Below are 24,293 nucleotides of genomic sequence, written 5' to 3'. Positions count from 1 at the left end.
GATTCCTCAATCAGTGGTCTGTTTCTTCTACTTTTTCCCCATCCCTTCATAATTTTAAACATCCTGGGGGGAAAATTGTCTCGCACCCCCTTTGGGGCGATAACTTCGCTGGGGCACTACTTTTAGCTGCTGGAAGCACTCCCGCTCCCTCTTGGGGCGCTCCCATGGAATATCGCGGTGCTACGTGCAGCAACGCCACGCGTGCCGACACCTAGTGCCGCGGTACTGCAGGCCTCCCTCCCCTGATTAAAGGGGAAGGGCCTAGCACAGCATGCACCGGGGCCCTGCTGGACCACCGGGGAGCGGGGTGCCAGCAAAAGAGCCCGGCACTCAAGAGGAGTGCTGGACTAACAGATCGCGGCCGGCACCCCGCAGGAGGAGGCCAGAGGGGGCAGGTGCTGGCAGGTGGCCCCAAAAAAAATGGCCGCCCGGCACCTGCCCTTCAATTATCGCCGCCCCGGCTGCAAAAAGGCCCCCCTGACCCTGTTGGACATAGCATCCAGTAGATGATCGGGGGCGCGAGCCAAGTTTGCGGCCGGGGCGCTGCACACGATGATGTCTTCGCCGCAGGGCGCTATCATTAACCTCCCGCTGAATTTCGCCACACCCAGGCGCTAACGGGAGGCACAAAGCAACCACATTTTCCCCCCTCTGTCAAATCACCCCTTAATCTCCTCTGTTCTAACAAAAACCATTATACAGCTGATCGAACTGAATGGCAGAGCAGGCCCGAGGGGCTGAATGGCCTCCTCCTGTTCCAAATGCTCCTATGAATGTAGTTCAAGTATCTACCAGAACTTGCATTCATATAGCGCCTTTAACGTAGAAAACAACAGAGGTACAATCAGCCTAGGCGGTTGACAGCACGGCCGCCAATGCTGAGGTGTAGGGAGGAGGGATGCACAAGAGGCAAGAGCCAGAGGACTGAAGAGTTCCGGGGTTGTAGGGCTGGGTTACAGAGATAGGGTGGGAAAAGGACATGAAGAGATTTAAATACGAGGGTGAGGATTTACAATTTGAGTTGTTGGGGTCCAGAAGCCAAACTAGGTCAGAGAAGACAGGGGTGATGGGTGAGCTCGACTTGGTGTGGGATAGGATACAGGCAGCAGAGGTTTGGATGAGCTAAAGTTTACAGAGGGTGGAGGGTGGGAGGCCGGCCAGGCAAGCATTGGAACAGTCAAGTCTCAATGTGACAAAAGCATAAATCAGAGTTTCATCAGCAGATGGATTGTGGTAGGGACGGAGATGGGCGATGTTACAGAGCTGGATGTAGGCTGCCTTTATGATGGAGAGAATATGAGATCAGTAACTACGCTTGATGTTGAATAGGACGCCGAGGTTGCGAACAGTCTGGTGCAGCCTGAGACATTGGCCAGGGAGGGAAATGAAATCGGTGCCTAGGGCATGGAGTCTGTTACAGGGACTGAACAATGTCTTCGGTCTTCCCAGAGTTTAGCTGCAGGAAATTGTGGCTCATCCAAGACTGGATGTCAGACAAGCAGTCGGACAACACAGAGACACTGAAGGCATCAAGAGCGGTGGTGGAGAGGTAAAGCTGGATGTAGTCAGTGTACATGTGAAGCTGAGCCCATGTCTGCAGGAGGATATCGCCGAGGGGCAGCAGGTAGACGAGGAAGTGGGGACCAAGGATGGATCCTTGGGGAACACTTGCACTGATGATGTAATGACGAGGCAAGGTGTTACCATCTGTCAGCCAAGTTTCAGTCAAAGCCATGATGTTAATACAATCATTCACACGGAGGCCATGAATGGCAAGGGCGTTGTGTGCAACTAAACGGACATTCTGGAAGGAAATGCGGAGAAGGGAAACCATTGATAATCTGCTGCAGCATAGCTGGGTGACAAGAATGTGAAGAGACAGGAGGGAAGGGCCTGAGAGGGGCCAAGAGCAGGAAGAAAAAAGGATAAAGTAGTAATTTTTTATTTGCTTTTTGTGGTGTACATCAATGATTTAGACTTCAATGTAGGGGGCATGATTACGAAGTTTGCAGATGATACAAAAACTGGCCGTGTGGTTGATAATGAAGAAGAAAGCTGTAGACTGCAGGAAGATATCAATGGACTGGTCAGGTGGGCAGAACAGTGGCAAATGGAATTCAATCCAGAGAAGTATGAGGTAATGCATTTGGGGAGGGCTAACAAGGCAAGAGAATACACTTTAAATGGGAAGATACTGAGAAGGTAGAGGAACAGAGGGACCTTGGAATGCATGTCCACAGATCCCTGAAGGTAGCAGGACAGGTAGATAAGGTGATTAAGGCGGCATACGGGATACTTGCTTTTATTAGCCGAGGCATAGAATATAAGAGCAGGGAAGTTATGCTAGAACTGTATAAAACACTAGTTAGGCCACAGCTAGAATACTGCGTACAGTTCTGGTCACCACGTTACAGGAAAGATGTGATTGCACTAGAGAGGGTACAGAGGAGATTCACGAGGATGTTGCTAGGACCGGAGAATTTTAGCTATGAGGAAAGATTGGAGAGGCTGGGGTTGTTTTCTCTGGAACAGAGGCTGAGGGGAGACAGGGAGACATGATTGAGGTCTATAAAATTATGAGGGGCCTAGATAGAGTGGATAGGAAGGACCTATTTCCCTTAGCAGAGAGGTCAATAACCAGGGGGAATAGATTTAAAGTAATTGGTAGAAGGATTAGAGGGGAGTTGAGGAGATGTTGTTTCACTCAGAGGGTGGAGGAGGTCTGGAATTCACTGCCTGAAAGGGTGGTAGAGGCAGAAACGCTCATCACATTAAAAAGTACTGGGACGTGTACTTGAAGTGCCGTAACCTACAGGGCTACGGACCAAGAGCTGCAAAGTGGGATTAGGCTGGAGAGCTCTTTTTCAACCACAGAGACACACTGGGTTGAATGGCCTCCTTCTGTGCCGTAAATTTCTATGATTCTATGCATTGGCTTGGGTCTGGAGCGGCAGCCAAAACGTGCACGTGAACAGAAACAGGGATTTGGGTTACATGGGCATGGCAGAGATTAGAGGAATCATGACCTGGTGTAAACAGGGAGGAGACAATATGAAAAAGTGTTCATTAACCACTGCTCTCTGTCTTGTAGCAACTTCCAATCCATGCGGCTACAATCCTTTTAATAGGGGGCCAGTAGTTACTTGTTGAAGCCCTCGGTCTATCGTCCCCTGGATCCTGCAGAATCCAAGTGAAATATATCTGTGTGCCCTTTTGGATTGTCTCCTTCACTCAGCCATGCGCAATGACAAGGACCCCCTCAACCCCCGCCTCTCCCGGGTGTGGGGCATGTAAACAGTAGCACCAGCTCATCCTGCTAGAATCATAGAATGGTTACAGCACAGGAGGCCGCCATTCGGCCCGTCAAGCCCGTGCCAGCTCTCTGCAAGAGCACTTCAGCTAGTCCCACTCCCCCGCCCTTTCTCCGTAGCCCTGCAAATGTTTTTTCCTGCAGATACTTATCCAACTCCCTTTTGAAATCCCATGATTGAGTCTGCCTCCACCACCCTTTCAGGCAGTGCATTCCAGATCCTAACTACTCGCTGCGTAAAAAAGTTTCCCTCATGTCACCTTTGGTTCTTCTGCCAATTGCCTTAAATCTGTGTCCTCTGGTTCTCGACCCTTCCGCCAATGGGAACAGTTTCTCACTATCTACTCTGTCTAGACCCCTCATGATTTTGAACACTTCTATCAAATCTCCTCTCAACCTTCTCTGCTCCAAGGAGAACAACCCCAGCTTCTCCAGTCTAACCACGCAACTGAAGTCCCTCATCCCTGGAACCATTCTAGTAAATCGTTTCAGCACCCTCTCCAAGGCCTTCACATCCTTCCTAAAGTGTGGTGCCCAGAATTGGACACAATACTCTAGTTGAAGCCGAACCAGTGTTTTATAAAGGTTTTGCCCAACTCATTTCAACTCTGACATCAAGCATGCAAAAGGAGTTCAGCCTTTCTCTAAAGGGCTGGTACTGACTGTGTGCAGCAGGTCAGACAGTGTGTTAATACGTTGCTCATGTTTCTCAAAACTCTGTAGTGAGCTTGGAGACAAAATAAAATCTAAACTGTCCGAGAGAAGTCAACACTGTTCCCCACATTTCTTCATACACTAAAGTTGCTTTGAGTTGTAACTCTTCCCATCAGCTCACCATGTCTTTCAGCTGGTTCTGTCCCGAGTGCAGTGCTTGTCTCACACTCTGTGAAAGCAGGATTTCATGTCGAAGGCGTTGCTTGCCAAATGCAACAGCTCCACTTGTTACAATCATCATCTCCCGACCTTGGTTCTGAAGCACAGACACCTTAAGGAGCAACACACCAAGTTATAAACTCTTATTCCTTTATGCACAGATCATTTATTAAACAACTTGCATTTATAGAGCACCTTGAATATAGTAAAACGTCCTAAGGCGCTTCACAGGAGCATTATCAGAAAGAAGTTGACACCGAGCCAAAGGAGATAATAGGACCAGTGACTAAAAGCTTGGTCAAAGTGGTAGGTTTTGAGTAGGGTCTTTAAGAGAAAGGTGGAGTCTAGTCCCCAATAATTCTTCTGCAGTACTTGTTACCAATTGTCCTGCCCTTGCAACATTTAGACATTTGTACCCAGCCATCTCTGAAATCATCCCCTAATATTGGAACCAGCAGCAAAAGTATCTCTTCCTGGCTTTTTACAAGTTGGAGTTCTCTTACACCACATTCATACACGAAACAGAATTCCCCAGCCCTATCACAGCGCACAGACTCACCTGCTCAACAATGGAAGCAAGTCGCCCAAGAGCAAGGCCGCACTCGTCACCTCGAGTCACCACCGCGCTGCCCAGTTTTACCACAATGCGCTTGGCTTGCTTCAGTTCACTGCGATGGGCAAATGGTTTCCCTGGAGAGCGACTTAGGGGAATACTGAGAAATGGAACATTGCTCCAGTGGCGGGCAGGTGGTTTGAACGATGCTGATCCATAAGTTGGCCAACCTATTGAAAATAGGGAGAAAGATTCAGATCATAAACTGGAAACAGGAACCAAGAGTCAAAACCAAAATCTTCAGAGTGAAAGAAAGGTTTTGGCCCACTCATTTCGCTGTAACACCCAAAACTGCCATCTGAAAATTAATTTTACAACTAGAAGGAAGAATTTAATGGCAACCAAACCTCCTGCCCAGGTCTGATTGGGCCTTTGATGTTCAAAAGCACTGACCTGAACAATTGCCCAGGTAGAATCATCATGACAGGAAAAGAAAATCAAAATATTGGAAATCAGCAGGTTAGGGAAACATAAGTTAATGTTCTGAGTGGCGCTTCATCACAATTGGCACAGTGAGGCTGGAGAACTCGTTTACAGGGCTGACTGACAGAGGGAAGAGAGAACAGGTGGAGACCAAGAATTAGAGTATACACCACCACCTCCTTTCACACATTGGTTTAATAACATAAACCCATACCTGCAACACTGACATGAGAGGCTCTGCAGCCCACTGAACAGCACACTCCAAACTCAACAATGGTCTGAAAATGCCTCCTTTAGGGGCTGGTTTCAAACCAACCTCCTGCCCTTCTTACATAAGAAGTAGGATTGTTATCCTAGGACCTTTGCATCTGGTCGCCCAGGAAGTGGCTCGAGAAACTGCTCAAACTCATTTCATGTAGGACTCTTGCAGCCAAAAGACAGAGGAGGACTTCACATAAGGAAATAAAACTAATAACAACAGAAAGTTCTGGAAACACAGCAGATCCTTCAGCTTCTGTAATGAGAAAAGACAGCTCATTGTTGAATGCAGACCCTCTGTCAGCACTCCGAGGAGACTGTCACCCATCGACTGGATTAAAACCAAGGTCGTCGCAATGAAATGCCAGCATCTAACTCACTGCAACATCCACTTCGCAGGTTTTTATTAATATTTCTGTGTGTTGTATAAATTTAGTTTGTGCAGCTGAGCACCACGAATAGGATCAGTGTTCACAGCCACATAGCTGAATGACCCTGAAGGTGAGCAAATACCCCAAACATTAAATTCTGGAGATACCATAATGCAGAGTATAACTGTGGTTGTTTTAAACTGATGGTTATTCAGTGAAATGCTTCAGAATTTTTAAACATTCTGATACCACACCTTCTGGGTGGTACAGAGCACTGAATCAAAATTCATCTTCCGAAGTGAATGTGACTGATCTCTACCATCACACTAATACTTTCAACGACTTAACACTCACATTTAGTTGGCCGATAGCCCGCTTTAGACAAGGCTGAGCTGACTGTGGCAGCTCTGAAGCAATGGGTCAGGCCGGCTTTACACAGCATGGTGAAGAATGGGCAGCAACTTCAATACCTGCAACAGAGCAGAAGCACAGAGTGTGAGCTCAAACTATCCCACAGTAAACTGTCCAACTACAGTAAATGTATTAACACACACAATGTTATGATTAAGATTTCTAACTCCAATGGTTTTTCTGCTAACAGTTGCAGTATTTGAGGATATCAGTGTATTTAATGTGAATTTTGCAAGGAGGCTGTCCAGCTCCCATTTCCTTTTTTGGCAGTGGGTGGTGGTGGGGGCGGGGCTGTAGCAAGGGAGGGTTCACAGAGAAGCCTTTCAGTACCAAGCAGATGCCTCAGAGTAGGCACTATAGAAATATACGAGGTGCACAATGGGATTGAGAAAGTAAACCCAAACAATACTTTCTGATACATCAGGGCGAGAAGGCACAAGTTCAGGGTTGTGGAGGGCAGCTTTCGGACAGAGGTGGTCAACAGGTGGGGTGAGGTGACCAGTACCTGGGCTTATTTAGCAATCAGTTAGTTACTATGGTGGGGAGACAATAGGGTTGGTATTCAGTAAGGATGAGATTGAACAGGTCGAACAGCCTTCTTCATCTTGCAATTTGTATATACAGCAGTTCCAAATATTACACAGCAGTGATTCTCACAGAATATTGTTACACTCAAACATTAGCTGAGTTTTAAAGGGTGAACCTGTGCACTCTTCCTTCACATGCAGTACTTAAGAATTACTGTAAATTCTAATGGCTTTTTTATTGATTGCATCAGCATGTTTAGAAAGCAATTCTACATCAATCACCCACCATACCTACCAGAGGTTTGGCCCAAAAATGTTTTTTTCTTCTGCAAAGGTTTCTCCAATAATAATATTACTAAAAATGAACAGAATCCAGTTAATAACCTTCTTCGACTGAATGTTTGACACTGTGGCTGTTTGATGGGATGGTAGTTGCTCTAAACCTACACAAGGAAACTCAAAATCAGAAGGCACAAGGCACGCCTGCAAATCTAAGCAGCTAATCAGGCTGCGCCTCTGAGCTGCTTCCAGTGTGCCCAGGTGGAAGTGATGTGTGATCCCTCCCACTGCCGAGTCAGCAGATGATGAAATCCAGCAAAGGACTTGCAAGCACAGCCACGTGGGCCTCTTGGGAAAAGGGCAGCTAGCAGAGTTCACCAACTTTTATACAAATGTCTACAGTAAAGGATTATTTCTTCAATCACAGTATGCAAACTGATCTTTTCTCATGTGCAAGACACAAAAAAAATACAACCAGCAAGGAGCAAGACTGTTCCTGATAAAAGACAATTCTTGATAAAATATTACATGAATTTCCTGACCTTTCATTTAATTGAGTTTGTGCTGTGTTTATAAAGTTCTTATGTCAAATCTGCCTCAAAGTCCAATCTATTCCTCTCCAAAAACAACAAACACAGAGAAAAGACAAATTCATGTTATGGGTCTATATCCTTCACCCAGGAGTTTTTGCTTTAATCAGACATTCTATGCAGAACCCTACCCAAATTCATTTTCAAAGTCAAGATAGATTATGAAGGAATAAGCTATATTTCAGAAAAATACACCATATGAACAGAATTCTGATTTTATTAAAACATGACATACTGGGTTTAAAAATCTAAAGCCTCAATGACACAAGCTGTGCAAACAGGCCTCTGAGGTGGGATGGTTTATAACACAAAAGTTATAAACACCACAAGCTTTTGAAATGGGAATTGGTTAAAGATACTAAAACAATGGCCCTATTGAAATAGCAGTTTGGCGCTTCCAGAAGGTCTGGAGTTTGGGAGAAACACAATGGAATGACCCAAGTAAAGAGTTAAAAACTAACACTTCGAACAGGAACACAGAATATTAAAAAAAAACATGTGCCTTTGTAAAAGTAACATCAAATGAAACAGAAAACACGATTATAATATAACCAACTAAGATGGCTAGGAAAACAAACACCCGAGTTGAAGTGTCTTTAATTTACATATTGTAAATATGATACCAACAGAACACTTTGAAGGTATGACTTCAATAGATGCACCAAGCAATCACATGGTGTTTGTATTGAACTTGGAACACCACGGAGACAGGAGTCTGTGGTTGTAACCAGTTAAGGTGGTTTTAGAATTGAATGGAAGTCCTTCGATAAGAATGGCATCAAATAAATACTACTGCCATATTGTGTTTTATGATAAGTTTTTGGAACATCTAAACAACAGACATAAGTCTGCAAGCTAACAGTTGAATTGGCAGTAAGTATCGAGAAAAGTCAACAGGAAGATGACTAGAGATAATTAGCTTACATCAGCAGAAAACTTCAAAGGATAAACCACTAAAAAAACAGGTATAAAAATAGAGCTTTTCAGATAGACAGTCAGAAGTCGCTGGAAAGGGGCAAAGCGATTCTCTCAACTTCAGAGGCACGCTCTGTAAATTTTTAACTCCGAGTCTCGGGGATCAAGGCACTTTTAATTTGATTTTGGTGGATATTCTGGATTAGAATTAAGAATAAGAAATGTAAAAATGTACGAAGTTAAGATTTGAGAATAAGAATCTCTGAGGATAAGAAATGTAAGCTATTTATTTTTGAACTGTTAAAGTCGCGACTGACTCACAAGCTGTTAACTGTATGTCGGCTCTTAAGTAAATCTAAATATTTTTAGAATTGTCTCAAGTAGTATTTCGGTATCAAACTCGCAAACTCAATTTCTGTACACTCTTTTGTAAGGAGTTGCAGAATTCTGGGGGGGTTTTCCGGACCCACATAATATCTGGAAGGTTACAGTCTAGCTAAACTTATTAAAAGTGCTATCTGGAGGATGGTAACATCTTCAGTCGTTCCTTTCCTTTAGGGAGAGATAGCCTGGACCTTTAGACCCAATTAAGCATCTTATAGAATTCGGCTATCTCTAACTTTAGTTGAAGGTGAACGTCTGGGGAATACGCCGGATCTGGGGTAGCCTGAAAAGGGCTAGGACTAGTAATTATCCCTTCAAGATAATACCCTCTACTTTTTCCAACCTAGCTAAAATACTTACTTATCTTCCCGTTTACAGTTCTGATAAAAGCATTACACCCAAAAGTTAACCTATCTTTAATCCTCACCGATGCTGACCTGTGTACTTCCAGCACCTTCTGTTTTTATGCAGTTTTCTTCCTATTTTCTTGTTCCCGGTCTAAATCTGTAGATGACGGCCAAGCTCTATTCCTCGTCAAACCCGACCAAAAGCTCCATGTATCCTTATCCCACCCAGCTCACTGGAGTTGCCATCTGCCCAGTTTTGGACCAGACAGTCTGAGCATTTTTAAATTGGAATCCAGACATAAACAGATTTTTTTTTTTTTTTTTTTTTTATAAAGGAGTCATTTCTCTACTTACTCCTGTCTATGGTGTGCATGCATTAGTTACTGAGGCTATTACATTCTTTTATTACAGCTCCTTTAACATAGCACAACGGCCCATGTCACTTGGGCAGATGCATGGCAGATGCAGTATAATGTGGATAAATGCGAGGTTATCCACTTTGGTGGCAAAAACAGGAAGGCAGATTATTATCTGAATGGCAATAGATTGGGGAAAGGGGAAGTGCAACGAGACCTGGGTGTCCTTGTGCACCAGTCGCTGAAGGTAAGCATGCAGGTGCAGCAGGCGGTTAAGAAGGCAAATAGTATGCTGGCCTTCATAGCGAGAGGATTCGAGTACAGGAGCAAGGATGTCTTGCTGCAGTTGTACAGGACCTTGGTGAGACCACACCTTGAGTATTGTGTGCAGTTTTGGTCGCCTTATCTGAGGAAGGATGTTCTTGCCATGGAGGGAGTGTAGCAAAGATTCACCAGACTGATACCTGGGATGGCAGGAATGACTTATGAGGAGAGATTGGGTCGATTAGGCTTATATTCGCTAGAGTTTAGAAGAATGAGAGGGGATCTCATTGAAACTTATAAAATTCTAACAGGACTAGACAGACTAGATGCAGGAAGGATGTTCCCGATGGCGGGAGAGTCCAGAACCAGGGGTCACAGTCTAAGGATAAGGGGTAAGCCATTTAGGACAGAGATGAGGAGGAATTTCTTCACCCAGAGAGTGGTGAACCTGTGGAATTCTCTACTACAGAAGACAGTTGAGGCCAATTCATTAAATATATTCAAGAAGGAGTTAGATATATTTCTTAAGGCTAAGGGGATCAAGGGATATGGGGAGAAAGCAGGGACCGGGTGCTGAATTTGGATGATCAGCCATGATCGCATTGAATGGCAGAGCAGGCTCGAGGGGCCGAATGGCCTACTCTTGCTCCTATCTTCTATATTTTTATGCTTCACAGGAACGGCCCAAGTCCCTTCACAGGAGCATCAACAAACAAAAAAATTGACACCAAGTCAAAGGAGACATGAGAACAGAATTGAAGGAACACAGAGTTCTCAGAGTTGTAGGGCTGCAGGAAGTTACAAAGATGGGGAGGAGCGAGACCATGGTGGGGTTTGAACACGAGTATGAGTTTTTTTAAATATAAATCGGGGTGTTGGTGGACCGGGAACCAATGTAGGTCAGCGAGCATAGGGGCAATGGGCAGCAGAGGTTTCAATAAGCTTAAGGGTGGAGGATTGGAGGCTGGCCAGGATAGCATTGAAATAGTCGCATCTGGGAGTGAGAAATGCATGGATGAGGGTTTCAGCAGCAGATAAGAACATAACAAATAGGAGCAGGAGTAGGCCAATCGGCCCCTCGAGCCTGCTCCGCCATTCAATAAGATCATGGCTGATCTGATCCTAGCTGCCAATCCACTATCACAGAACCATCTCCTGAATCTAACAGAATTAGACACACGAAATAGGAGCAGGATCAGGCTACACAGCCCCTGGGCCCGCTCCGCTACCCACAGGGCCATGACCGATCCGAACCTCGACTCATGTCCAAATTCCTGCCCGCTCCCCGTAACCTTTAATTCCCTTTACTTCTAGGAAACTGTCTATTTCTGTTTTAAATTTATGTAATGATGTAGCTTCTACAGCTTTTTGGGGCAGCATATTCCATGGACCTACCACCCTCTGAGTGAAGTAGTTCCTCCGCATCTCAGTTTTGAAAGAGCAGCCCCTTATTCTAAGACTATGCCCCCTAGTTCTAGTTTCACCCATCATCGGGAACATCCTCCCCGCATCCACCCGATCCAACCCCTTCACAATCTTATATGTTTCAATAAGATCGCCTCTCATTCTTCTGAACTCCAATGAGTAGAGTCCCAATCTACTCAACCTCTCCTCATATGTCCATCCCCTCATCCCCGGGATTAACCGAGTGAACCTTCTTTGTACTGACTCGAGATCAAGTATGTCCTTTCTTAAGTATGGACACCAAAACTGTACGCAGTATTCCAGGTGCGGTCTCACCAATACCTTGTACAACTGAAGCAATACCTCCCTATTTTTATATTCTATCCCCCTAGCAATGAAAGCCAACATTCCATTGGCCTTCTTAATCACTTGCTGCACCTGCATACTAACCTTTTGAGTTTCGTGCACCAGGACCCCCAGATCCCTTTGTACTTCAGTACTTTCCAGTTTCTTGCCATTAAGATAACTTGCTCTACGATTTTTCCTGCCAAAGTGCATAACCTCACACTTGAGCTGAGGCAGGGTTGGAGTCAGGCAATGTTACTGTGGTGGAAGTAGGCCGTCTTGGTGATGGAGAGGTTATGGGGTCAGAATGTCAGCTCAGGGTCAAATAAGACAGCGAGGTTGCGAACAGTGTGATTCAGCCGAGTCAGTGGCCAGGGAGGAGGATGGAATCGGTGCCTAGGGAATGGAGTTTGTGGTGAAGGTGAATGATAATTGATTATAATGATCAAATTCAGTAACAATCAAGAGAACTTGCATTAATTATAGTGCCTTATCATGTCTTCATGATGTCCCAAGGTGCTTCACACCCAATTAAATTTATTTTAAGCGCAGTCACGGTTATGTAGACAAATGTAGCAGCCAATTTGCTCACTTCAAAGTACAACGGGCATTAAATGAGATGAATGACTAGTTACTCGGCATTTCGTGGTGCTGGTTAATGGAGAACTTTTGGACACTAGAACTCCCTGCTCTTTTTGAATATGTCATGGAACCTTTAACGTCCTCCTGAACAGGAAGATGGGGCCTCGATTTAACATCTGATTGGAAGTACAGCACCTCCAACAATGTAGCACTCCCTCAGGACTGCACGGATTGGCAAGATGATATGCTCTCATCCTGGAGTGAAGATTAAACCTACAACCTTCTGATTCAGGAGGTAAGAATGCAACCACCCGAGTTAAGTTGACACTTAGCAAAGAAAACATCACAACTCAAACCATCAGTCCAGCCTTATCCTGAAACCTGCCCAGTTTTGGACCAGTAAACAGTGGCATCATCATACTAAGAAAGACATATCTGTGTAATAAATCATTTTCATTGAAGTAGCAAAGCCACTAAGTTTATTTTATTTTGGATTTGCAATGATTAATACATCACCACCTGACCTCCCATAGTGTTACTCACAGTAAATCAGATGATATATTACAAGGACAGGAGTATAATAAAATGTATGTGTAATATATTATTTTGCTAAAGTACTGCCGAGTCACTTTAAGGTAATAAAGTCCAATTGTAAAACACAAGGGTAGGTCACTCAGAATGTTGTAGTTGTTTAATCAGGAGCTTTGCAAATTGTGAACTGATGGTTAGTTTCAGCTCCCAGTCAGAAAAGCCCAGCATGAAGTAACTGTTTATTCCCTTTTCAAAAAAAAAAATTGTTTTGCTTGTGTAACAAGGTGCAATGTCTGTGCACAATTATGTGCCTTTATATCCATGCTGCTGCTCATGGTGTTATGTACAAGGGCCATGTTATAACATGCAATGCAGAATATATTATTCAGCATCTAAGCAGAAGGTATCTCCATGCAAGGCCACAAAATCTAATTGCTGTTAAGTAAACACTGGGTGAGCTCAGAGTTTAATTGCTATTGAGGCTTAAGGTCACTTTAGGACTAGTACGATAGCAAAATACTGCAGATGCTGGAAATCCGAAATAACAACAGAAAATGCTGGAAAAACTCAGCAGGTCAGGCAACATCCGTGGAGAGAAATTTGAGTTGACGTTTCGAGTCGAAACCCTTTTTCAAAACTGGAAAGAAAAGAAAATAGATCGAAGGCAGGGCTGCGATTGAACAAAAGAAGTAAAAGAGACAATAAAAGGTATTCGAAACCAGACGAGATGGTAATAGGCTGGTGGAGACAAAAGGCAGCTGAGATTAGGTGTGAAGTGTACTGGCAGGTAAGAGACAGCTGCCAGGTGGGAGAGAGAAACAAAAGGAAAGCGGGGGGGGGGGGGGCGGGGCGGAAAAGGAAGACCCAAAACAAAGGGGTGGAAAAAATTATAAGTAAAAAAGTAATAGGGGCCGGGGTTATGATCTGAAATTGTTGAACTCGATATTGAGTCCGGAAGGCTGTAAAGTGCCTAATCGGAAGATGAGGTGCTGTTCCTCGAGTTTACGTTGAGCTTCCGTGGAACAATGCAAGAGGCCAAGGACGGTGAGGTCTGAGTGGGAATGGAGCAGTGAATTAAAATGACAGGCGACCGGAAGCTCGGGGTCACCCTTACTGACTGAACGGAGGTGTTCCGCAAAGCGGTCACCCAATCTGATTTGGTCTCCCCAATGTAGAGGAGACCGCATCGTGAGCAGCAAATACAGTATACTAGATTGCAAGAAGTACAAGTAAATCGCTGTTTCACCTGGAAGGGGTGTTTGGGACCCTGGACAGTGGGAAGGCGGGGGGGTATAGGGGCAGGTGTTACATCTCCTCCGCTTGCACGGGAAGGTGCCCGGCGAAGGGGAAGGGCTGTTTGGGGTGATAGAGGAGTGGACTAGGGTGTCTCGGAGGGAGCAGTCCCTACGGAATGCTGGGAGGGGAGGGGAAGATATGTTTGGTGGTGGGATCACTTTGGAAGTAGCGGAAATGGCGGAGGATGATCCGTTGAATGTGGAGGCTGGTGGGGTGAAAGGTGAGGACAAGGGGAACCCTATCGTGGTTCCGGGAGGGAGGGGCAGGGGTGAGGGCAGAAGTGCGGGAGATAGAACGGACACGGTCGAGGGCCGTGTCAACCACAGTAGAGGGGAATCCTCGGTTGCGGAATAAGGAAGACATGTCGGAAGCACTGGTGTGGAAGGTGGCATCGTCGGAGCAGATACGGCGGAGACGGAGAAACTGGGAGAATGGAATAGAGTCCTTACAGGAGGCGGGGTGGGAGGAAGTATAGTCCAGGTAGCTGTGGGAGTCAGTGGACTTGTAGTGAATATTGGTTGATAACCTATCCCCAGAGATGGAGACGGAGAAGTCGAGGAAGGGAAGGGAAGAGTCAGAGATGGACTATGTGAAGGTGAGGGAAGGGTGGAAATTGGAGGCAAAGTGAATGAAATTGTCTAGTTCGGGGCGAGAGCAGGAAACGGCACCGATACAGTCATCACCGTATCGGAAAAAGAGGTGAGGGAGGGGACCTGAGTAGGACTGGAACAAAGATTGTTCGACATATCCCATGAAAAGGCAGGCATTGCTAGGACCCATGCGGGTACCCATAACAACACCTTTGATTTGGAGGAAATGAGTGCAGTTAAAGGAGAAGTTGTTCAATGTGAGAACAAGTTCAGCCAGGCAGAGGAGGGTGGTGGTGGATGGGGACTGGACGGGCCTCTGTTCAAGGAAGAAGCGGAGCGCCCTCAGGCCATCCTGGTGGGGGATGGAGGTGTAGAGGGATTGTACGTCCATGGTGAAAAGGAAGCGGTTGGGGCCAGGAAACTGGAAACTGTTAAAGTGGCGGAGGGCGTCCGAAGAGTCGCGGATGTAGGTGGGAAGAGACTGGACAAGGGGAGAAAAGATAGAGTCGAGATAGGAAGAGGTAAGTTCCGTGGGGCAAGAACAGGCTGAAACGATGGGTCTACCAGGGCAGTCCTGTTTGTGGATCTTGGGAAGGAGGTAGAAGCGGGCTGTGCGGGGTTGGGGAACTATGAGGTTGGTGGCAGCGGGGGGGAAGATCTCCAGAGGAGATGAGGTCAGTGACAGTCTTGGAAACGGTGGTTTGATGTTCGGTAGTGGGGTCATGGTCCAGGTGGAGGTAGGAGGTGGTGTCGGAGAGTTGGCGTTCAGCTTCCGCTAGGTAGAGGTCAGGTCGCCAAACAACAACAGCACCACCCTTGTCAGCGGGTTTAATGACAATGTCACTTTAGGACTATCCTGTTGCTTATCTGTGGCTCTTTTCCCTGCCAGTGTCGCTCCATTTCTCGTTCTTTAATTTTCTGTTACTGTACCTCTTATTTGAAGATCTGTGCCAATTCTGCTTTTTATTCTCTTCCTCCCGTTTAATTTTGTTCATTTTACTTTTCTTGGTCTTCTGCCTACACCCTGCAAATTGGAAAGTAACCTGCAGACTGAGTAGAGCCCATCACACCAGATGTATTGCAGGTATCCTCACTCACAGGTTACACAGGAAAGGGGTCAAATAACAGATTTCAACTATAACCAAATCATCTCCAGACACATCTCAGTCCTTGATTATCCTAAGGACAACCTTGCACTGACCAGATTTTCAATCTATGGTCAATCAGTTTCTTTCCTTTTCCACATCAGCCAAAGAACATAAGAAATAGGAGGAGTAGGCCATTCGGCCCTTCGAGCCTGCTCCGCCATTCAATGAGATCATGGCTGATCTGCCTCAACTCCATTCACCGGCCCTATCGCCATATCCCTTGATGCCCTTACTAGTCAGAAATCTATCGACTTCTGTTTTGAATATACCCAATGACCGAGCCTCCACAGCCCTCTGGGGTAGAGAATTCCAAAGATTCACCACCCTCTGTGTGAAGAAATTTCTTCTCATCTCAGTCCTGAATGGCCTACCCTTTATCCTGAGGCTGTGGCCCCTGGTTCTAGACTCCCCAGCCAAGGGAAACATTCTCCCAGCATCCACCCCATCAAGCCCTGTAATAATTTTGTATGCTTCAATGAGATCCCCTCTCATTCTTCTGAATTCAAGAGAATACAGGTCTAGTTTACTCAATCTCTTCTCATACGACAGTCCCGCCAGCCCAGGAATCAATTTCGTGAACCTTCGTTGCACTCCCTCTATGGCAAGTATATCCTTCCTTCAGTAAGGAGACCAAAACTATACACAATACTCCAGGTGCGGTCTCAACAGGGCCCTATATAATTGCAGTAAGATGTCTTTACTCTTATACTCAAATCCTCTTGTAATAAAGGCCAACATACCATTTGCTTTCCTAATTGCTTGCTGTACCTGCATGTTAACTTGCAGTGATTAGTGTACAAGGACACCCAGGTTCCTCTGAACACCAATATTTCCCAATCTCTCACCATTTAAAAAATACTCTGCTTTTCTATTTTTCGTACCAAAGTGGGTAACTTCACATTATATTCCATTTGCCATGTTCTTGCCCACTCACTTAGCTTGTCTATATCCCCTTGAAGCCTCTTTGCATCGTCCTCACAACTTACATTCCCACCCAACTTTCTCTTCTCATACGACAGTCCCGCCATCCCAGGAATCAATCTCGTGAACCTTCGTTGCACTCCCTCTATGGTAAGTATATCCTTCCTTAGATAAGACCAAAATTGTACACAAAGTGCCAATCACTGAGCAACCCATAAACAAATATACTGAAACTAATAAAACATTTAATGAAACTAAACAAATTAAATTGAAATTTGGTTGGCCGGGGTGATGATGTACTCCAATCCCTGCGGTGCCCACCAGTCGCGGAAGGCCTCGAGCATGCCAGCGGACACCGCGTGCTCCATCTCCAGGGCGCGAACATGGCCATGGAAGAGAGGCAGGCAGTCGGGCCGAACGACCCGCTTGACCGCCCGCTGCCTGCAGCAGTTGATGGCCACTTTGGCCAGGCCCAGGAGCAGTCCCACAAGGAGGTCCACCAATCTCATTCACGGTGTAGGTTTTACACTACCAGTGTCCTGGTTCAGGCCATCCACTTAATTTATTAGCTCTCTGAATGCTATTGATCTTATAGAGTCATAACAGTACAGAAAGAGGCCATTCGGCCCATCGAGTCTGTGCCGGCTCTCTGTACATCAATCCAGTCAGTCCCATTCCCCCGCTCTATCCCCGTAGCCCTGCAAGTTTATTTCCCTCAAGTGCCTATCCAGTCTCCCCTTGAAAACATTGAGTGTCTCCGCTTCCACCACTTCCGTCAGCAGCGAGTTCCAGGTCCTCACCACTCGCTGCGTAAAAAAGTTTTTCCTCACATCCCCCCAGTATCACTTGCCCAAAACCTTAAATCTGTGTCTCCTAGTCCTTGTACCATCAACTAGTGGGAACAGCCTTTCCCCATCTAGCCTATCCAAACCCGTCATAATCTTGTACACCTCGATCAAATCACCCCTCAACCTCCTTTGCTCTAATGAAAACAAATCCAGCTTCTCCAACCTGCCCTTGTAGCTAAGATCCCCCATCCCCGGAACCATTCTGGTAAATCTCCTCTGCACCTTCTCAAGTGCCTTCACATCCTTCCTAAAGTGTGGTGACCAGAACTGGGCACAATACTCCAGTTGGGGCCAAACCAGCGCTTTATAAAGGTTCAGCATAACTTCTCTACTTTTGTACTCAATATATGAAGCCCAAGATCCCCTATACTTAGTTAACCACTCTCTCAATTATGTCCTGCCACCTTCAGGGACCTGTGCACATCAACTCCCTGGTCCCTCTGTCCCTGCACACTCTTTAAAACTGTGCCATTAAGTGTATATTGCCTCTCCCTGTTCCTTCTGCCAAAATGCATCACCTCACACTTCTTTGTATTAAATTCCATCTGCCACTTGTCTGCCCATTCTGCTAGCCTTTCTATGTCCTGTTGCAGTCGATTGGTATCATCACTGTTTGCCACACCCCCAAGTTTAGTGGCCCCAACTGACCCTTGGGGAACACCAGTCTACCATCCTCCAGCCTGAAAAACAGCCAATTACCACAACTCGCTGTTTTCTGTCCTTAAGCCAATTCCTTATCCAAGCTGCCACTGACCGCCTATTCCATGAGCCTCAATTTTGTTAACCAGCCTTCTATGTGGTACTTTGTCAAACGCCTTCCGAAAATCCATGTAGACAACATCCATTGCATTCCCTTCTTCAAAAAATTCAATTAGATTAGTCAAACACGATCTACCTTTTACAAACCAGTGTTGGCTCTCCTTAATTAGCTTAAATCTCTCCAAATGCCTGTTAATTTTTTTCTTGGTTATTGTTTCTAAAACTTTACCCACCACTGATGTTAAACTGACCGGCCTGTAGTTACTAGGATTGTCCTTACACCCTTTCTTGAACAATGGTGCCACATTTGCCACTTTCCAATCCTCAGGCATCTCCCTCGCATCTAGGGAAGATTGGAAAAATATGGCAAGCCTTTATACATCTTCTCTAATACATCAGCCTGTGTGTATGTTACACACGTAGAATCATAGAATGATACAGCACAGAAGGAAGCCATTCAGTCCATCGTGCCTGTGCCGGCTCTTTGGTAGGGCTATCCAATTAGTCCCACTGCCCTGTGCTTTCCCCATAGCTCTAAATTTTTTCCCTTCAAGTATTTATCCAATTCCCTTTTGAAAGTTACTATTGAATCTGCTTCCACCGCCCTTTCAGACAGCGCGTTCCAGATCATAATAACTCGCTGTAAAAAAAAATGTTTCCTCATGTCGCCTCTAGTTCTTTTGCCACTCACCTTAAATCTGTGTCCTCTGGTTAGCAACCCTTCCGCCAACAGGAACAGTTTCTCCTTATTTACTCTGTCAAAAACCTTCATGATTTTGAACACCTCTGTCAAATCTCCCCTGAAGCTTCTCTGCTTTAAGGAGAACGACCCCAGCTTCTCTATCGAACATTTCTACATCAGATTACGTTTACTTGTGTAGGTTACATCTCGCTTGCTGTCTGTTAGAAAACCACTTCTGTTGTCTTTCACTCTCCAGCTCCAGGTGTGTGCTTGTTATCGCTCGCGCTCCTCTCTCTCTCTCTCTCCCCCAGCCATTTCCATTCCTATGCTCGTCTCTCATTCACTCATTTGCCAGGGTCAGATCGGTTTATTGGGGAAGGCGTTTTGATTCTGTAAGTCTGTGTTTCTCCAGTTTTATGCTCTTGTCCTGCTCAGGTACATTCCACTGCCCTCTGTCAAGGTCGATATTCCAACAACTTGCACTTATATAGAGCCATTAACATAGTAAAATGTCCCAAGGCGCTTCACAGGAGCATCATCAAACAAAATTTGCCACCAAGTCACAAGGAGATATTAGGGCAGGTGACTTCCAAAAGGCATTGGATAAAGTGCCACATAATAGGCTTGCCAGCAAAGTTGAAGCCCATGGAATAAAAGGGACAGTGGCAGCATGGATACGAAATTGGCTAAGTGACAGGAAACAGAGAGTAGTGGTGAACAGTTGTTTTTCGGACTGGAGGAAGGTACACAGTGGTGTTCCCCAGGGGTCAGCAATAGGACCACTGCTTTTCTTGATATATATTAATGACTTGGACTTGGGTGTACAGGGCACAATTTCAAAATTTGCAGAGGACACAAAACTTGGAAGTATAATCAACAGTGAGGAGGATAGTGATAGACTTCAAGAGGACATAAACAGGCTGGTGGAATAGGCGGACACGTGGCAGATGAAATTTAACACTGAAAAGTGCGAAGTGATACATTTTGGTAGGAAGAACAAGGAGAGGCAATATAAACTAAAGGGTACAATCCTAAAGTGGGTGCAAGAACAGAGAAACCTGGGGTATATGTGCACAAATCGTTGAAGGTGGCAGGGCAGGTTGAGAAAAGTTAAAAAAGCATACAGGATCCTGGGCTTCATAAATAGAGGCATAGAGTACAAAAGCAAGGAAGTTATGATGGACCTTTATAAAACACTGGCCAGCCCCAAGTGGAGTATTGTGTCCAATTCTGAGCAACGCACTTTAGGAAGGATGTGAAGGCCTTAAGAGAGGGTGCAGAAAAAATTGACAAGAATGGTTCCAAGGAATAAGGGACTTCAGTTACGTGGATAAACTGGAAAAGCTAGGGTTGTTCTCCTTAGAGCAGAGAAGGTTGAGCGGAGATTTGATAGAGGTGTTCAAAATCATGAGGGGTCTGAACAGAGTAGAGAGAAACTGTTCCCATTGGCAGAAGGGTCGAGAACCAGAGGACACAGATTTAAGGTGATTGGCAAAAGAACCAAAGGCGACATGAGGAAAAACTTATTTACGCAGCGATGATCTGGAAGGCACTGCCTGAAAGGGTGGTGGAGGCCGATTCAATCGTGGCTTTCAAAAGGGAATTGGATAAGTATCTGAAGGAAAAAAAATTGCAGGGCTATAGGGAAAGGGCAGGGGAGTGGGACTAGCTGAAGTGCTCTTGCAGAGAGCCGGTACGAACTCAACGGGCCAAATGGCCTCCTTCTGTGCTGTAACAATTCAATGATTCTGTGACCGAAAGCTTGGTCAAAGAGGTAGGCCTGAAGGAGCATCTTAAAAGGAGGAGAGTGCGGGAGAGGGGTTAGGGAGGGAATTCCAGAGCCTAGGGCCCAGGCAGCTGAAGGCACAGCCGCCAATGGTGGAGCGATGAAAATCGGGGATGTGCAAGAGGCCAGAACTGGAGGAGCACGGAGATCTCGGAGGGCTGTAGGGCCGGAGGAAGTTAGAGATAGGGAGGGGCGAGGCTACGGAGGGATTGAAAACAAGGACGAGCTCCTCCTCTTATTATCTGGAGGTGACGACTGTGCCCCAACCATTGAATTGGAAACACTCATTCATCGACCCCGATTTTAAGTCGGGGGCATGGTGATCATGAGCTCCACAGCAGGCAGCGATCCCGGGAGTCCGGGGACATGTAGTCTCGGCTGATTTTAACTGAAGGGCCACATTCGAAGAATTGAGATCAGTGTCCAGCTCGAAGCCGATGGGAATGACAAGGCCGGCGGGCAGAAGCAAGAATTGAGGCGGGAGCCGGCTGTAACTGGGGGCCTCAGGGAACTGGTCCTGGCATACGCCAAGTGCTGTGAGGAGGGAGAGGGAGGGATGGGTCAAGAGAGTCCCAAGGATTTCTTCCTGATCTTCCTGACTCCCAAGGATTTTGACCGAAGAATAGAAAATCTCGCTTATTGTGGCCTCCTCTGGCCACTCTGCTGCATCCGCCTTGTTTGACGCTGGGGTGGATCTCCCCGAGTCGTGGTGAAAATCACGTCGCAGCACCGATGACGCCATCGGGCCACAATTTAAATGTGGCGCACTGTGACCTGCAGCAGATGTTATGTCACCAAGTGGAAACAGTGTGGCCTCAGCCCAATCTTAACCGACCCACACCACCATTCTCACTGGGCCGGGGGAGTTAAAATCAACCCCATTATGTCTGGCTTTAAGCCCGATCCTACACTTCTATTAATCTGTGCATGTTTCTGTTCCATCCCAACTCTTGTGGCTAGGATTCCCGTCTCGTCCATCCATTCATCCATCCATCTGCCAACCTGGATCAGAGTTCCATACTAGTGTTTCCAATACATCTTCCTTTTTCCTCAACCGAGGATTCCCCTCTACCGTGGTTGACATGGCCCTCGACCGTGTCCGTTCCGTTTCCCGCACTTCTGCTCTCACCCCTTCCCTTCCAGAACCACGATAGGGTTCCCCTTGTCTTCACCTTTCACCCCACCAGCCTCCACATTCAGCAGATCATCCTCCGCCATCTCCAGCAGGATCCCACCACCAAATACATCTTCCCCTCCCCTCCCTTATCAGCATTCCGAAGGGACCACTCCCTCTGCGACACCTTGGTCCACTCCTCTGTCACCCCTTCCCAAGGCACCTTCCTGTGCAAGCGCAGGAGATGCAACACCTGCCCTTTTACCTCCCACCTTCTCACTGTCCAGGGCCCCAAACTCTCCTTCCAGGTGAAACAGCGATTTACTTGTACTTCTTGTAATCTAGTACTGTATTCGCTGCTCACGATGTGGCCTCCTCTACATTGGAGAGACCAAATGCAGATTGGGTGACCACTTCGTGGAACACCTCCGTTCAGTCCGTAAGCATGACCCCAAGCTTCCGGTCCGTTCCACTCCCACTCTGATCTCTCTGTCCTCGGCCTCTTACATTGTTCCACCGAAGCTCAACGTAAGCTCGAGAAACAGCACCTCATCTTTCGATTAGGCACTTTACAGCCTTCTGGGCTCAACATCGAGTTCAACAATTTCAGACTATAACCTCGGCCCCTATTTTTTCTCACATGGTAGCTGTTCATGATTCTGCCATTGTCATAGTTTGTTTCTTAACTTGTCCTATTACCGTCTCTTTTTGCCTTGCACGATCATCCCTTTTGTCAGTCAATCTCTCCTGCCTTCCAGCCTTTCACTCCCTCCCTTTATTCTTTCCTCCCCTCCTCCTTGTCCCTGCACTTGCTTAAGAATCTGTTACTTCTCTAACCTTTTCCAGTTCCGACAAAAGGTCCTCGACCTGAAACTTTAACTCTTTTTCTCTCTCTTTGATGCTACTTGACCTGCTGATTGTTTCCATCATTTTCTGTTGTTATTTCAGAGTTCCTGGCCCTTTCTGGATGGTGCTCCGAGCTCAAGCGTCCATCTCTCAGTCACATTGTCCACCAGTGTCAGCCTCACGGTCAGCCCTGCACCTGTCCATTCCAGCTTTGGTGTTCGATTCCTACCAACAATTAAACACAACTCTCTATAGAAACTAATATACATTTCCAGACACTCAGCCAATTTTACCAACACAATGGGTGATTCATTAACTGGTTCAGGAAATTGAAATCACTGTTATTTGTTGTAATGTGGCCATTAGCAGCAAGTCAGCAACCTTGGACACAAGAGTTACGGAATTTCTAATCTTGTTGATGGTGCTTAAACAGAGGCTGGAACCTCAAGGACTGCTGTGGAGTAACTGTTTCCACTGTGGCTGAGTCTAGAACAAGGGGCATAAGTATATTAACCTAGCCAATGAAGAGATCAGGGGCAATTTCTTTAAAGAGTGGTGAGAATGTGGAGCTCGCTGCCACATGGAGTGGCTGAAGCAGAGAGCATCGGCACAGAAGCTGGATGCGTCCCAGAGGAAGAAGGGCAGGTGTGGAGGGTATTGAAGGAAGATCTTGCATTTCTTCAGCGCCTTCCCCACCTCAGGCCGTCCCACCGCGCTTCAGAGCCGGGGTGTTTGTGAGGTGCGGTCGGTGTTGTGTGGGGAGCGGGAGGAAGCCAGCACCGACCGAATGGCCGGTTCCTGGGCTCTGCCTCCCGGGCTGGGGGAGGTGGGCCGGTGTCCGAGGCCGCTCGGAGCCGCTGCTGCTCCCGGGCCGCTGCTACCGTCAGTGTCGCTGCTCCACCCGCTCAGGGCCAGGCTTTCTGCCGGTGCGGGCCCCTCAACCTCAGCCTCGCCGCTCCTCACACTCCCATCAGGGCCGAGTGGCCCCGGTCACCGTGCATCTGCCCCGGCCCGCGGGGTCTTGGCCTCGGCTCCCTCGTTGTGTCCCTCCCCCCGACCTCACTCACCGACCGGCGCCGTCTGTCTGTGACCCGAGCGCGGCCCCGCCAGCCGCCATTAGTCAGCGGGCGCGCGCCTGGGGGGGAAGGCGGGAACTCGGAGAAATAACGGACACCGAGGGCAAAGGTCACGGGGTGGGGAGGGGAGAGGTTGTTCAAGGCCCAGCCTGGGGTGGGGGGCAAGCCAGGGAGTGGCAGAGACACCCCGGACAAAAGACCCAGCCATTGCTCCCCCCCAACACCCCGAGAGTTGGGCCTGGAGGGATGGGGCTTAAGGGGTGCAGCAAAGGTTCACTAGATTGATTTCTGGGAGGAGAGGGCTGTCCTATGATGAGAGATTGAGTAGAATGGGCCGATACTCTGTGGAGTTTAGAAGAATGAGAGGTGATCTCATTGAAACATATAAGATTCTGAGGTGGGATTGACAGGGTAGATGCTGAGAGGCTGTTTTCCCTGGCTGGA

At 46.8% G+C, this 24,293-nt stretch overlaps 1 protein-coding gene across 8 annotated transcripts in view; it reads right to left on the bottom strand.

Moving 5' to 3' along the window:
- Positions 1 to 23,922, bottom strand: part of aldh18a1 (aldehyde dehydrogenase 18 family, member A1) — a 63,288-nt gene extending 39,366 nt beyond the window's left edge. For 2 of the 8 annotated variants that reach the window (XM_085994093.1, XM_085994101.1), the window contains exons 1-6: positions 23,841 to 23,913; positions 15,600 to 15,693; positions 7,082 to 7,141; positions 6,203 to 6,318; positions 4,743 to 4,966; positions 4,146 to 4,295 (exon numbers count right to left, since the gene is read on the bottom strand). In XM_085994093.1, coding sequence (XP_085850219.1) covers positions 4,146 to 4,295; positions 4,743 to 4,966; positions 6,203 to 6,290 — 462 coding nt within the window. In that variant the 5' untranslated portion in view covers positions 6,291 to 6,318; positions 7,082 to 7,141; positions 15,600 to 15,693; positions 23,841 to 23,913. Of the gene's footprint in view, positions 1 to 4,145; positions 4,296 to 4,742; positions 4,967 to 6,202; positions 6,319 to 7,081; positions 7,142 to 15,599; positions 15,694 to 22,764; positions 22,999 to 23,840 lie in introns of those variants that run through there. The other 6 variants (XM_085994099.1, XM_085994100.1, XM_085994097.1 and 3 more) reach the window with 6 other exon arrangements.
- Between the last annotated feature and the right edge of the window lie 371 nt (positions 23,923 to 24,293).

This window comes from Somniosus microcephalus, chromosome 8 (genome assembly GCF_052327205.1).
Source record: "Somniosus microcephalus isolate GS21.2 chromosome 8, FLI_Smic_1.0, whole genome shotgun sequence".
NCBI classification, from domain to species: Eukaryota; Metazoa; Chordata; class Chondrichthyes; order Squaliformes; family Somniosidae; genus Somniosus; species Somniosus microcephalus.
The sequence above is the reverse complement of the archived record's forward strand: the minus strand, read 5'-3'. Positions and strand labels throughout refer to the sequence as shown.